This window comes from Thalassophryne amazonica, chromosome 8, assembly GCF_902500255.1.
Source record: "Thalassophryne amazonica chromosome 8, fThaAma1.1, whole genome shotgun sequence".
NCBI lineage: Eukaryota > Metazoa > Chordata > Actinopteri > Batrachoidiformes > Batrachoididae > Thalassophryne > Thalassophryne amazonica.
The window spans coordinates 48,706,594-48,721,398 of NC_047110.1; the positions used below are offsets into that span (position 1 = coordinate 48,706,594).

At 45.7% G+C, this 14,805-nt stretch overlaps 1 protein-coding gene across 4 annotated transcripts in view; it reads left to right on the forward strand.

Annotated features, from left to right (window-relative positions):
* Positions 1 to 14,805, forward strand: part of tasor2 (transcription activation suppressor family member 2) — an 81,803-nt gene that overhangs the window by 29,141 nt on the left and 37,857 nt on the right. For all 4 annotated transcript variants that reach the window (XM_034176146.1, XM_034176147.1, XM_034176149.1 and 1 more), the window contains exon 14: positions 5,484 to 7,559. In XM_034176146.1, coding sequence (XP_034032037.1) covers positions 5,484 to 7,559 — 2,076 coding nt within the window. The remainder of the gene's footprint in view (positions 1 to 5,483; positions 7,560 to 14,805) is intronic.

Consider the following 14,805-nt stretch of genomic DNA (forward strand, 5'->3'; position numbering starts at 1 on the left):
ATTCGTGACATGTGAAAGACAGGATGGATCCGCAGTGAAGCTGATAGCCGTAGCTTCACTGCGGCCGGGCTGAGGACCTTGGTGATGGGAAACGGTCCGATATACCTGTCCTTGAGTTTCTGAGAGTCTACCTGAAGTGGGATGTCCTTTGTTGACAACCACACCTCTTGCCCGGGCTGGTATGCAGGGGCCGGGGAACGCTGGCAGTCTGCATGGGCCTTGGCCCTCGTCCGGGCCTTCAACAGGGCAGAACGGGCGGTCCGCCATACCCGGCGGCACCTCCTGAGGTGGGCCTGGACCGAGGGCACACTGACCTCTCCCTCCACAAGTGGAAACAATGGGGGCTGGAACCCCAAACACACCTCAAACTGGGAGAGGCCGGTGGCTGACGACACTTGGCTGTTGTGGGCGTACTCGATCCAGGCCAGATGGGTGCTCCAGGCCGTCGTGTGCGCGGAGGTAACACAACGGAGGGCCTGCTCCAGCTCCTGGTTGGCCCACTCTGCCTGTCCGTTTGTCTGAGGGTGATACCCGGACGAGAGACTCACGGTGGCCCCCAGTTCCCTGCAGAAACTCCTCCAGACCTGAGAGGAGAACTGAGGGCCACGGTCTGAGATGATGTCCGCTGGTATCCCATGCAGACGCACGACGTGGTGGACCAGGAGGTCTGCTGTCTCCTGGGCCGTAGGGAGCTTTGGGAGGGCCACGAAGTGGGCCGCCTTGGAGAACCGGTTCACTATCGTGAGAATGGTGGTGTTGCCCTGGGACGGCGGGAGGCCCGTGACAAAGTCCAGGCCGATATGGGACCAGGGGCAGTGAGGCACCGGTAGGGGCTGGAGGAGTCCTGAGGTCCTCTTGTGGTCAGCCTTGCCCCTGACACAGGTGGTACAGGCCTGGACGTAGTCCCGGACGTCGGCCTCCATGGACGCCCACCAGAAGCGTTGCTGGACCACTGCCATGGTTCTGCACACCCCGGGATGACAGGAGAGCTTGGAACCATGACAGAAGTCCAAAACCGCAGCTCTGGCCTCTGGTGGGACATACAGTTTGTCCTTCGGGCCGGTCGCCGGGTCCGGGTTCCATGTCAGGGCCTCCCGGACGGTCTTCTCTACGTCCCAGGTGAGAGTGGCCACGACAGTGGACTCTGGGATGATGGTCTCTATGGGGTCTGACAACTCGGCCTTGGCCTCCTCTTCATGCACCCGGGACAGGGCATCCGACCGTTGGTTCTTGGTCCCGGGGAGGTATGTAATCTGGAAGTCAAAGCGCCCGAAGAACAGTGACCAGCGGGCTTGCCTGGGGTTCAGCCGCTTGGCGGTCTGGATGTACTCCAGGTTCCGATGGTCCGTGAAAACCGTGAAGGGCACTGTCGCTCCCTCCAACAGGTGTCTCCACTCTTCAAGAGCCTCCTTCACCGCAAGGAGTTCCCGATTGCCGACGTCATAATTCCTCTCAGCCGGGGTCAACCTGTGGGAAAAATAGGCACAAGGGTGGAGAACCTTATCGGACTCCCCGCTCTGGGACAGCACGGCTCTTATCCCTGAGTCAGAGGCATCCACCTCCACTGTGAACTGGCGAGTAGGATCAGGCTGCACCAGAACTGGTGCAGATGAAAACCGGCGCTTCAACTCCCTAAACACGGCTTCGCACCGATCCAACCAGGTGAAGGGGACCTTAGTGGAGGTCAGGGCTGTCAGGGGGCTAACTACCTGACTGTAGCCCTTAATGAACCTCCTGTATAAATTCACAAAGCTGAGGAACTGTTGCAGTTTCCTACGGTTTGTTGGTTGGGGCCAATCTCTCACCGCCGCAACCTTGGCCGGATCAGGGGCGATGGAGTTGGAGGAGATTATGAACCCCAGGAAGGACAAAGAAGAGCGGTGAAACTCGCACTTCTCGCCCTTCACAAACAGCCGGTTCTCCAACAACCGCTGTAGGACCTGACGTACATGCTTGACATGGGTCTCAGGATCCGGAGAAAAGATGAGTATATCGTCTAGATATACGAAGACAAACCGATGCAGGAAGTCCCGCAAGACGTCATTAACCAATGCTTGGAACGTCGCAGGCGCATTGGTGAGGCCGAACGGCATGACCAGGTACTCAAAGTGACCTAACGGGGTGTTAAATGCCGTCTTCCACTCGTCTCCCTCCCGGATCCGAACCAGGTGATAAGCATTCCTAAGAGCCAATTTTGTAAAAATTTGGGCTCCATGCAAGGGCGTAAACACTGAATCCAACAGAGGTAACGGGTATCGGTTGCGAACCGTGATCTCGTTCAGCCCTCTGTAATCAATGCATGGACGGAGTCCGCCGTCCTTCTTGCCCACAAAAAAGAAACCAGCACCCATCGGGGAGGAGGAGTTCCGGATCAACCCGACAGCTAACGAGTCCCGGATGTAGGTCTCCATTGATTCGCGTCCCGGACGTGAGAGGTTGTACAGCCTGCTGGACGGGTACTCAGCGCCCGGTATCAAATCAATGGCACAATCGTACGTACGGTGTGGGGGCAGCGTGAGTGCCAGATCCTTGCTGAAGACGTCAGCAAGGTCATGGTACTCGGCTGGCACCGCCGCCAGATTGGGGGGGACTAAAACCTCCTCCTTAGCTGTCACACCGGGTGGAACTAAGGATCCTAAACACTCCCAGTGGCAGGTTTCGTTCCACTGAACCACAACCCCAGACGGCCAATCAATCCGGGGATTGTGTTTCAACAGCCATGGAAAACCCAAAATCACTTGGGAGGTAGAAGGTGTTACATAAAACACAATCTCCTCCCTGTGATTCCCAGAAACAACCAAAGTCACGGGCTGTGTCTGGTGTGTGATTAGTGGAAGAAGGGTGCCATCTAGTGCCCGCACCGACAATGGTGACGGTAAGGCCACTAGAGGGAGCCCAACCTCCTTTGCCCATCTGCTGTCCAGCAGATTCCCCTCCGACCCCGTATCCACCAGTGCTGGGGTGTGAAGGGTTAGATCCCCACTCAGCATCGTGACTGGGATTCGTGCAGATTTTCGGGGTTTCGCCGCGTGGGTATTGTGACCCACCCTTAGCCCAGTCTCTAAGGACGAGTGCTGCTGTTTTGACCGTTTGGGGCACTCTCTCTGTATGTGCTCGGTTGAGCTGCAGAGAAAACACTCTCCACGGATCAGCCTCCTTTGTCTCTGATTTGATCGCTTTTTGGCCCTGCTCGTTTCCATAGCAACGTCAGCAGGGGGAGCTGTCGTCACGTGGAGAGCCCTGGCTGTGGAGCGTGGGGAAGTCGGCTCCCTTTCGGACCCGGGAGGAAGAGGGACGGCTTGTGCCTGACCACGCCCTTCGTCTCGCTCCCGTCGGTGTTCTGTTAATCGGTTGTCTAACCATATAACCAGGTCGATAAGCCCGTCTAAATCCCGCGGCTCGTCCTTCGCCACCAGGTGCTCCTTAAGGACCAGAGACAGTCCGTTTACAAAGGCGGCGCGGAACGCAACAGCATTCCAGCCAGCTCGCGCTGCCGCGATGCGGAGGTCGACTGCATACTTCGCTGCGCTCCGACACCCCTGTCGTATCGACAGCAGCACGCTTGAAGCGGTCTCGCCTCTATGAGGGTGGTCGAACACCTATCGGAACTCCCTCACAAACTCAGTGTAAATCGTTAGGAGCCGTGAATTCTGCTCCCAGAGCGCCGTAGCCCAGGTGCGTGCCTCTCCTCGAAGCAGATTTATAAGGTAAGCCACCCGGCTAGCGTCTGACGCGTACATGACGGGACGCTGTGAAAAGACGAGCGAGCACTGCATCAAGAAGTCCGCGCACGTCTCCACACAGCCTCCGTACAGCTCCGGATGGCTTATGTATGCTTCAGGGGAAGGTGGGGGGGTTCGTTGAACGACCAGTGGAATGTCTGTCTCTGGCATTCGGTCAGCAGGAGGAGGTGCTGCAGCAGCGCCCTGAGCATACCCTTCCACCTGGGCGGTGAGAGCCTCCATCCTTCGATTGAGAATAATGCTCTGCTCAGTAACTAAGTCCAACCGAGCAGTAAAGGCGGTTAAGATGTGCTGCAGCTCACCTAACACGCCTCCTGCTGGCGCCTGTGCACCTCGCTCTTCCATTGGCTGTTCAAGCGCTGGTTGACGCCCCTCGGGATCCATGACGCTGGCCGAGAAATCCTGTTGGGAAGGTGTCGTGACACGGACCCACAACAGGGGGCGTTAATGAACGGACAATGGATAAACCAAAAAGTAACAATTTAATGTTGTGAAGCGCACAACGAAGTACAGACAATAACAATAGTGCGGAATGTCAATCATACACAAGGTGGCGTGTGGCAGGCTCGAAGATAGAAGACGTCTGGTGATAGAAGAGCCGGAACCCACACAGCTTCCACCACCAACGGATCTGAAGAACACCGGAGCCGCCAAGCCCTGCGCCCCAGGTGGTTACTGTCTTCAGCAGTCAGACCCAGTACTGCTGGCAGAGAACAGAAACAGTTGAGTACGCACAATCCCACAGTCTGTGTTCAGTTAGGAGGGAGAACCTCCACCTCCAATCACACACTCGTACAGCTCCTTGTGAAACCACTTATCTGGTTGGGGTGTGAGGCGAAGCCGTCGCAGTCCACATCAAACGCCAATACAGCAGACAAGGACACGTCACAGGAAAACGGCTGTAAATGAGATCAGACTCTTGTTCAGTTTAAGCAGAGAAATTACCTGTATGGTAGCTGATTTCTTGGCGGGGAGGTGGAGTTGCAGTCCGGCTTTTATGGAGGTTGACGTAGATGAGTGACAGCTGGTGGTGATGATGTGACAGCTGTCACTCCACTGGTTCCGGCGCCCTCTCGTGCTTGAAACCCGCACTCCAAGCAGGGTGCCATCTGGTGGTGGTGGGCCAGCAGTACCTCCTCTTCAGCGGCCCACACAACAGGTACTACCTCAATCCATCGCTCCCAATTCCCCAAAACTGTTGAAAATATGTGGTATAGCAGCATAAAAGATGGGTTTGTATCAGAAAACCATCAAATTTAATTGAACTGCACTGATCTTTCTATTCTGGTTGTATATCCAACCAAAATTCTGCCAGAAGCTTGTTGATGGCTCCACAAGTGTCTGGTCAAGGTAAAAGTTACAAAGACACATTCAACCTAATATTAGATAAGTTGTATATATCATTTTGAACCTGTGTTGACTTTAGGAAACTCAAAATAAATTTCAGCTTCTCTACTTCAATTCTTGTTTTGTTTTTCCAAATTTCTATTAAATATGTATGTTGTACAGTCATTTTGCACCAGAAAAAGAACCATTCCAAAACATAGACAACCCGATATTGCCATGATATGTACAAGTTCAACGAGTGTATAAACTTCTGACCACAATATTTCTCACATCATAGAAATAAATTGACATTTTCTTTATTCACATGCACTTTGTTTTGACATCTGTGATATTAAATAGCAGGTATTATTTGGTGACATTCAGAATCAAGTATTATTTCTTGTTTAATCACAGATACAAAGTTTGGACAGTGCAAGTCTGCCATTTCATCGGAAGCACTTCGGATTATTCCAGCATTAGGATACGCAGAGGGTGAAGTTGAGAAAACACCTCTAGACCAAACTGATGAGCTCAGCAATGTTTTGGTGCAACATATGCAGAGTTATGCAGCACTCATAAATCCTGGAATAGCATCAAGTCCCTCGAGGGAAATCATCATATTTCCAGATCAGTATGATGTACCTGATGCTCATAAAAACCTCTACACAGCCCCCAGGTGGACTAATAGGTCATGGCAAAGCTTCCGCTCATATGTGAACAAACCAGACTCTTTTCAGCTGCCAGTGTCCGTGGCTTCAGAAATCTTGGCAGCTAGAGAACAGGATAAAACAGAAGACCATGGTGATGATGTCTACATCGATTTATCATCTCCTGAGGGTGCACCACCAAGTCCTGTTATTATGGAGAGAGAAGATCAGCTGACAGGACACAAATCATCTCCATATGTTGAAATGGGTGACAGTTGTGCAGAAGCAAAGCTTGACTCACTTGTATTACCTCAGAATATAGTTCCAGAAGATCAGCAGCCTGGAACTACTGCTGATGACACTGAAAAATTGGACTTCTTAAAGCTCACTGATACTGTTTTTATTGAGGCAGATAAACTGTCAGTTCCGCATACACCAGATGACATTCCAGCAGAGCTGATTGTCAGTATTACTTCAGCAGAGAGAACTACTGAAGCTCATGATAAGAGACTGGGTGTGATCAGTACTATATCCACAACAAAGGATAATGATATACAGCTTTCCAATTTACCATCAGGTGATTTGCAGATGGTAGGGTTGATGACTAATCCCACCACAAATTGGCAAAGGACATTACACAAGGTAGAATCAAAAGGTCATACAAAGGCTACTAAATCGTCTGTTCAGGCTTCCAGTTTACAGACAAAAGATGGCAACTTCACCTCTTGGGAACATGATCAGACTCAGAACACATCCGGTCACTCAGATTTGGATAAATCCACAAATACTGATTGGAGAAAATTTCCAAAATGTCGACGCAAATATGGAAAACCATCATCAAAACGTAAGAAAGCTCCAAGTGTTTTAACAACAACACAACAGGAGAAAAAACCACACCCTAGAAAACTTGGGGTCAGTATAATTTCAACTAATGTTGAAGCTTCTTTTCTACTAAAGAAATTGGACCTCTGGGAATTGAAGCCAGTTTTCACCACATGTGGAAGAGTCTTGGTTCCACACGGCTTCGTTGATACAGGTGATGTGATTAAATCATCAAAAGATGAGCAACAACCAACAAACAATGAACAGTGTCCTGGAAATATGCTTGATGTTACCTCTGTGAAAGAGCATGACACAATTGAAATGAAGCAACAGTTTAATGCTGCTCCAGAGACAACAACTGATGATGCAGAATCTTGGGATGGCAGTAAGCACCCTCAAAACACTGCTGTAAATTCTGAAAACAGTGATTCAAGAGAGTCTTATGTTGGCAAGAGTTCAGTACCTTGTAAGCCACAGGGTGACCATTCTTTACACACTGATGATACAGACATGCTTCCCTTTGGAGAGGTTCAAGAAAAGCAAACTGATGCTCTGTCCCCGGGAAAGATTGTTAAAAAGAGTGACTTTATGTTGAGTAAACTGTCTGTGCTTTTAAGAGGAAAGAGGAAAACACTCCATGACATTTCAGAGGAAGTAACCAACAACACCAAGCCTTGTCTTAAAAAGGGTTTTGGCTCAGACATTGAGACATTGGCTGGTAATGAAGCAACTAAAAGTGCCCTGGATGCCAGTGAGAGTGTTGAAGCTTCAGTGATGCAAGTTGACACTGATTCTGCACATGCCTTATGCTTGACCCGTAAAGATGTATCGAATGAGATGCAGAAAGCTGAGGGTCACGATACTCATCTACCAAGAGTGTTGTCTGAGACGCAGGAACAAGCCATTGCGGACAACGAACCTCAACTATTACAAAGTCCTACATCAATCTTCCAACGAAAGTGTCGGGTGAAAATGCTGAAAAAGCAGCAAGACATCCCTGAAGACGATATAAAAAAGAAATGTAAGTTGTGTACCTGCTATTTGTACTTTGTGTGTGTGTAAGTTGTGTACCTGCTATTTGTACTTTGTGTGTGTGTAAGTTGTGTACCTGCTATTTGTACTTTGTATGTATCGGGGGTGTGATTCCTTCGAATGAATCCTACTTTTCCGACCTGAAAATGAGGCTCTCATAAATCATGCAAATCTTTTTTGGGGGGGAGTCAGTGCACACAGTCTGTGAGTCATAACAACAAAATTAGGAGTTAAAAAAAACCCGGAAAAAATGAATGACAGATATCACCCAGCAGGGGGAAGCTTTTTTTTGTTGTTGTTTGTTTCCCAGCGAGTATTCTGAGTGTGCCTGTCGAGATGAACTACCTATCGAGGTGAGGTCCACCATGCAACAGCACGTGAGCATGCAAGCGCATCTCTCTCTGTCCCGGACTAACACCTCACCGGTAGAATTGAGCTACTGCTCTTTACCACACAACTGCGTGGGCGCATCTCCCTGTCAAGATGATCTCCCCGTTGCAACTGCGCAACTCTCTCAAGTTGAGCTTCCCCACCGATGAAAACCCACTTAAGTTTTGTCTTTACATAAAAATACCGTAATATGTGTCTTTTCAATTTAAAAAAGTAAAGATTTGCATGTACACTCTGTCTTTAAAGCAGAATATTGTCATTAGATGACTGGGAGCTCATCTTGATGGGGCATCTCATCTCGACAGAACACCGGCCGGGCAGAGCTAGACGCCCACTGATCCGGTGTCGCAGTCTGATCGGTACCTACGTCTGATCAGGGGGCGACACCGGTCAGAGAGACACACTCAATTCGAAAGTGATATACATACACACACTCAGTTGGAGCAGCAGAACATCTGCAAATTTGTCTGAGATGAGTGACTACAGTAAAACTCACCTGAATGGGATATTAGCACTCACCAGACAACAGCAAAAATCCCAATGCTTTTGTATGTAATAAACACAGTACATAATGGATTTTGTAAAACAGATTTTTTGCTTACATTGGACAAAACATCCCATCTGATCGCAATGCTTTTTCATTAAAAACCCCTCACATGGGGTTCCGGTGATGACGCCATACTGAGAGGTGCGAGGCCAGATAGCTCCCGACCAAACCACTGCTAAAGTGATATTTTTAAGATACATCTGCATGTCAGTGTGAGTACAGTCAAAGTTTTAGGGGTTGCAACAATGTCTGGCAAAGGTATGGCTTTGGAAGGCACAGACAAACAGAAGAATCCAAAAGGTTCTCGCAGGCAAGCTAATACCGAAGCTCCCTCCAAAGATGGCGATGCTAATGAAGCTAACACTAGCGATCTTAAACCATGTACACAGGCGGACTTGCTTTCACTTTCAACCCACTTATCAGACAAAATTACTGCGGTGATCGACAACATCTCAGACAACACAGATATCCAACAAGTTGGACGCAATCACCGCCAAGTTTGAGAGTGAGGCTCGACGCTTGGATGAGGCCGAACAGCGCATTTCCAACACAGATGATAGCATGGTGGAGCTGGAGGCTAAAATAGCTAACGCCGAGGAGAGGCTGGCTAGCATTACTAACTGACTAGACGACCAGGAGGCAAACAGCCGTAGGGACAACATTAAGATTTTCAGCGTGAAAGAAGGCAGTGAGGGACGTGATGCTTTAACGTTCTTTGAAACCTGGATACCCAAGCTGTTGAACCTGGATACTCCCAATGGCTGTGTCATCTTGGATAGGTGTCACCGTCTCTCCCGCCCCAGCTCCCAGGCCGGTGATAATAAAGCTTCATTACTCAGCAGATAAAAGGAAGATCCTGGCCCTCAGTTTAGGGCATAAGCTGGAATTTGAGGGAAACAATTTTTTTCGTCAAGACTTTCCTCAAAACATCACTCAGCAATGGAGAGCTTTCAGTGAGGTGTGCCAAAAGCTTATCGCTAAAAACATAAGATTCAGGACGAGATTTCCAGCGACCCTGCAGTTTACATACAAGATGAAGGAGTACTCTTTTGACAGTGCGGCTGTGGCTGTTGTGAATGCACTTGAGGAAGAGTTATGTGAGTGACAGTATATATTTCGTATTACTGTAAAGCTTACGATATTATGTTAATTTGGTGGTTTGTGTCGGGGGTGAGTGAGCACAGGTACTAGAGTCAATGCTCAATAGCGGTGTGTTTTCCTGTGCTTGCAGTTTGCGTTGTTTCCTCCCAGTATCCCGGAGCCTAGCTTGGCCCTTTTCTATGTGGGTCGTCGGTCCCTTTGTTTTTATATTTTGTTTGATTTATGCTGTTACTGAGTGTATGTTCTTTGTGCTCAGAACTGATGTAAGCTTTTTTTGTTTGTTTTTACACTGAGCAGATTTACTTTATATTTGGGAGGCTTATTTACTCTTATTTTTTTTGGGGGGGGGGGAGGGGGGGCTTTGTATAAAAACTACTGCTGGGCAATTAGGTACATTGTTTTCCTGTAGTTGCTACATATGTGTGCTACTAAATATGTATCTTTCAATGTTAAGGGTATCAATAATGCTGTTAAACGTAAAAAGATTTTAACTTGGCGTAAAAAAAGAGAAGGCTAATAATTGCGTTGTTGCAAGAAACACCTTACCGACACTGAACATGAAAAGTTGCGTAGAGAATGTGTTGGACAGGTTTATTACTCTTCATTTTCTTCAAGTAAGAGAGGAGTGGCTATACTCATCAATAAGAACACTCCATTTACTTTAGACAAATGTGTAAAAGACAAGCAGGGGCATTATGTTTTAATAACAGGATACTTGTACGGTGAACACATTTTTATTGGATGTGTGTGTGCTCCTAATATTTTCCAAAAAGAATTTTATTCTGGCTTGTTGGCTGATGTCTTAAATTTGTCGTTACCGTTTAGTATCATGGCTGGTGACTTTAATTGTACTATGAATCCCGAGGTGGACCAGATCCCCTTCTCTAAACCTATTCAGTCTAAAATGAGAGACACAACCAAACAGCTCTGCTTGGACCTTCAATTGCTGGATGTTTGGAGAGTTATTAATTCCACTGGGAAAGATTACACATTTTTCTCTAACCCACATCAGAGTTACTCTAGAATTGATTATTTTTTTTCTACAAGAGAGGTACTGGACCGAAATATACAATGTAAAATAGGTTCTTGTTTACTTTCTGATCACACTGAAGTTTCTGTGGTGGTGTCACCCCCCTCCCCGCAAACCACATCAAGGCGTTGGCGTATGAACACCTCACTTTTGCAACAATTATTTGTTACCTTCCTTAAAGAGCAGATAAAAGATTTCCTTGCTAACAACGATGAGACCGATGCCTCTATACTTTGGGATACTTTGAAAGCATATCTTAGGGGTTTTATTATTTCGCACAGTACAGCTCATAAAAAGGAGGCTTTAAAGGCACAACTTGATCTAGAGACGCAACTTTCAGTACTTGAAAATCAAATGAAAATTTGTCCATCTTCAGTGTTAGCAAAAGAACTGGAATTAACACGCTCGTCCTTAAATCAGTTGCTAACCCAAAAGGCAGAAGCAAGTATACTTTATGCAAAACACAGATTATTTGAAATGGGGGATAAACCAGGTCACTTGCTTGCACGTTTAGTAGCTGGTAGACAACAAATGAGAGCAATTTCTTCATTGCAAGATGATAGTGGGAAAAATCAATTTGAGACTCATAAATTAGTGGAAATAATGAGGTTGTTTTACAAAAAATTATACACCTCAGAACATAAAGCTTCGGAGGGACAAATACAGAATTTTTTAAGTGGTCTGAACCTACCTGAGCTTTCTGATGCTGATAGGTTGACTTTGGGAAAGCCAGTTACTGTTGAAGAAATTGCAACTGCCATTAAGAATTTGCCAAACAGAAAGGCCCCCGGGCCGGACGGCTATTGCACTGAATTTTATAAAAAATTTCAAGATTTGTTAAATCCACTTCTGTTGAACATGTACTTACATTCATCGGACAGAGGCTGTCTTCCTCATCACTCTATTCAGCTGACATTTCACTAATATTAAAAAAGGATAAGCTTGCTGATAAATGTAGCTCATATCGCCCATCAGTTTAATTAATGTTCATAGCAAAATTTTCTCTAAAATACTTGCAAAAAGACTTGAAGTTTACCTTCCCACATTGATTAATTCAGATCAGTCCGGTTTTATTAAACATAGGACTCCATACACTAATGTGAGGGCACTGCTTAATATTATTCACTATGCTAATTCTAAACACTTGAAAGGTTTAATTGTCTCACTTGATGCAGAGAAGGCATTTGACTGGGTCGAATGGCCTTATCTGTTTATGGCTTTACAGAAATTTGGGCTGGGTTCAAATTTTATACATATTGTGAGGTTATTGTACCAAGCCCCAAGAGCAAGTGTATTGGTTAACGGGGTTAAATCGGCAGAGTTTTCACTGGGTAAATCAACCCGTCAGGGTGATCCAGTTTCACCACTAATCTTTGCTCTGGCTGTAGAGCCACTCGCTGCGGCCATTAGATCACATAAAAGTACTTTTGGTTTTCAAATGAATAAACACATTTTTAAAATTGCACTCTATGCAGATGACATATTGTTGTTTATTACTATACCAGATGTGTCAATACCTCAGCTAATGACTACTATTCAATCCTTCTCATTTATATCAGGGTATAAAATTAATTTTGATAAATCAGTGGCACTGTCTCTTGGATATGCTCCAGGTCCTCCCTCTGTAGTTAACTTTCCTTTCTCTTGGTCCCCCACGGGATTTACCTATTTAGGAATAAAGATTTTACTGTGTGTTGAAACAACACTGAAGTCTAATTTTCAAGATGTATGCAAAAAAGTTAAATGTGACCATATGAGGTGGAAAGATCTGCCAATATCTTGGATGGGTAAAATTAGTCTGTTTAAAAATGAATGTTTTTCCTAGAATTTTATATCCCTTACAGATGTTACCTATATATTTGACTAAGAAGAAAGCTAGGGAGATTGAAAGAGACTTCTCAGGTTTTATTTGGAAGGATAAAAAACCGAGGTTGAAATTGAGTGTTTTAAAATTGACAAAAGAGAAAGGTGGACTTGACTTACCTGGTATCAGGTTGTATGGCTGGGCTTGTCATGGCAGAATTATAACCAAACTAAGCTGCCACCTAACTGGAAAGTTTCCTGAGAGATAACGACAACAAGACGGAGCTCTTTGGGTTCCTTGATGATAGGATAGTGACCCTGTGCCCTGACAGTGTCGTCGTTGTGACCAAAGGAGATCAGGCTCTTTCCAACAAATCCATCAGTTTTGACGACTCCAGAATCTTCACTCATGTACTTCACATAGCCAAGCAACAGATGAAGTCTGTCTTGATTAAAGCATGTGACACGTTTTTGTTGTTGCAGTCAGCAATTTTGCTACCCTCCAAGACGCAGGCATGGAAATTCTGTGGGTTGAATTTGGCCAGGGGAGTTGCCAGTTCATGACATGGTGGTGAATCTTGGTCCAGTCAAATACGTTGGCATGCTGTTCTTTCAAGCCTTCACTGGCTGTGATGTTGTGTCAGCTTTTTCGGCAAAGGGAAAAAAAACTGCATGGCAGGCATAGGAGGTTTGCCGTAAAGTGACCCCCGTCTTCAAGAAGTTCAGTGAGTACCCACCAGTCTTGGAAAATGCAGACCTCAAGGTCCTTGAGAAGTTTGTCATAACTATGTATGACAAGAACAGCGCTACGGACAAAATAGATGAGGCAAGAGTGGACTTGTTTGCTCGAAAGAAAAGGTCTTATGATGCCATTCCACCGACAAGCACATTTTTCAGGCAGCATGTGAAACAGTCTGTCTACCAAGCAGGCTGCATATGGGGACAGACAACAGTGTGTAAAATGCAAATTGAAAGCTCTGCCAACTGGGGGTGGCAGAAAGATGGTGAGGTCTGGCAAGTCATTTGGACGATCCTTACACCAGTTGCCCAGAGTTGTCAGCAGTTGACAAAATGTGGCTGCAAGTGCTATTGCTGGAGCCTCAAGTGTACACAGTTGTGTGCATGCAAATGTGAGGACTAAAGGATTGACTAATTTCTGAGAGATTAGGTCCTGGAGCACGTGCACCAAATTTGGTGCTTGTACCACCAAGTGAAAGATTGTTTCAGCAGTCTGCTGCACTATTAAGTGTCATGCTCCATAAGTGAAAGTGTAGTGCTTTTAATGTCTTCTGCCACATCTCTGTTTGTCATATTAAAAGCACATGCTTACGGCAGAGTGCAGGAACCACAAAAAAAAAAGCTCTGTGCGCATCTGTGCAATTTTGATCACACACAAACTGGGGAGAGCTAACATTTGCTGTGCCAAAAATGACCATTGATAGGACTAATGTTTTTAGAGAACCTACATATATTGGCTAACAACACTGAACAATGGACATTGATATTTACGTTCTGGACTCACGCCAATCCAGCAGGGGGCGGTAAATCATCTATATATTAAAAGCATGAATGCATCCATGATTTTATTTAGTAAGTTCAGTGTAAGTACATAATATCATTGTAAATACGTTAAAAATCATGGATGACACAAGAAAGTGAAAACACTTCTTTCCATTGTGGTTCATTTAAAAATCAAATGACAAAGTAGGAGTAAAATATAATAACAATAATAGTGTGTAGATGATAACAAGAACACAAACAATTTATAATTACATTAAGACAGTAAATTAACATTACAAATTACATAATTAACAGGAAATAAAATGGTTGAGTTCATCTTCTAAAAAGTGTTGAGGTCTAAGGTCTAAGATTCTAAAAATATTCTGGACGCCGATGCCATTCCAGCTCATTATAGAAACTACTCAGTTTATTATCACCCTTGAAAAATGTCAGCTACCTATTTTCGAAACACTACCCAATCTACAGTGGGGTAAAAAAAAAATATTTAGTCAGTCCCTGATTGTGCAAGTTCTCCTACTTAGAAAGATGAGAGAGGTCTAATTTTCATCATAGGTACACTTCAACTATGAGAGACAAAATGAGAAAAAAAAATCCAGGAAATCACGTTGTAGGATTTTTAAAGAATTTATTTTTAAATTATGGTGGAAAATAAGTATTTGGTCAATAACAAAAGTTCAGCTCAATACTTTGTAACATAATCTTTGTTGACAATGACAGAGGTCAAACATTTTCTGCAAGTCTTCACCAGGTTTGCACACACTGTAGCTTGTATTTTGGCCCATTCCTCCATGCAGATCACCTCTAGAGCAGTGATGGTTTGGGGCTGTTACAGTGCAACATGGA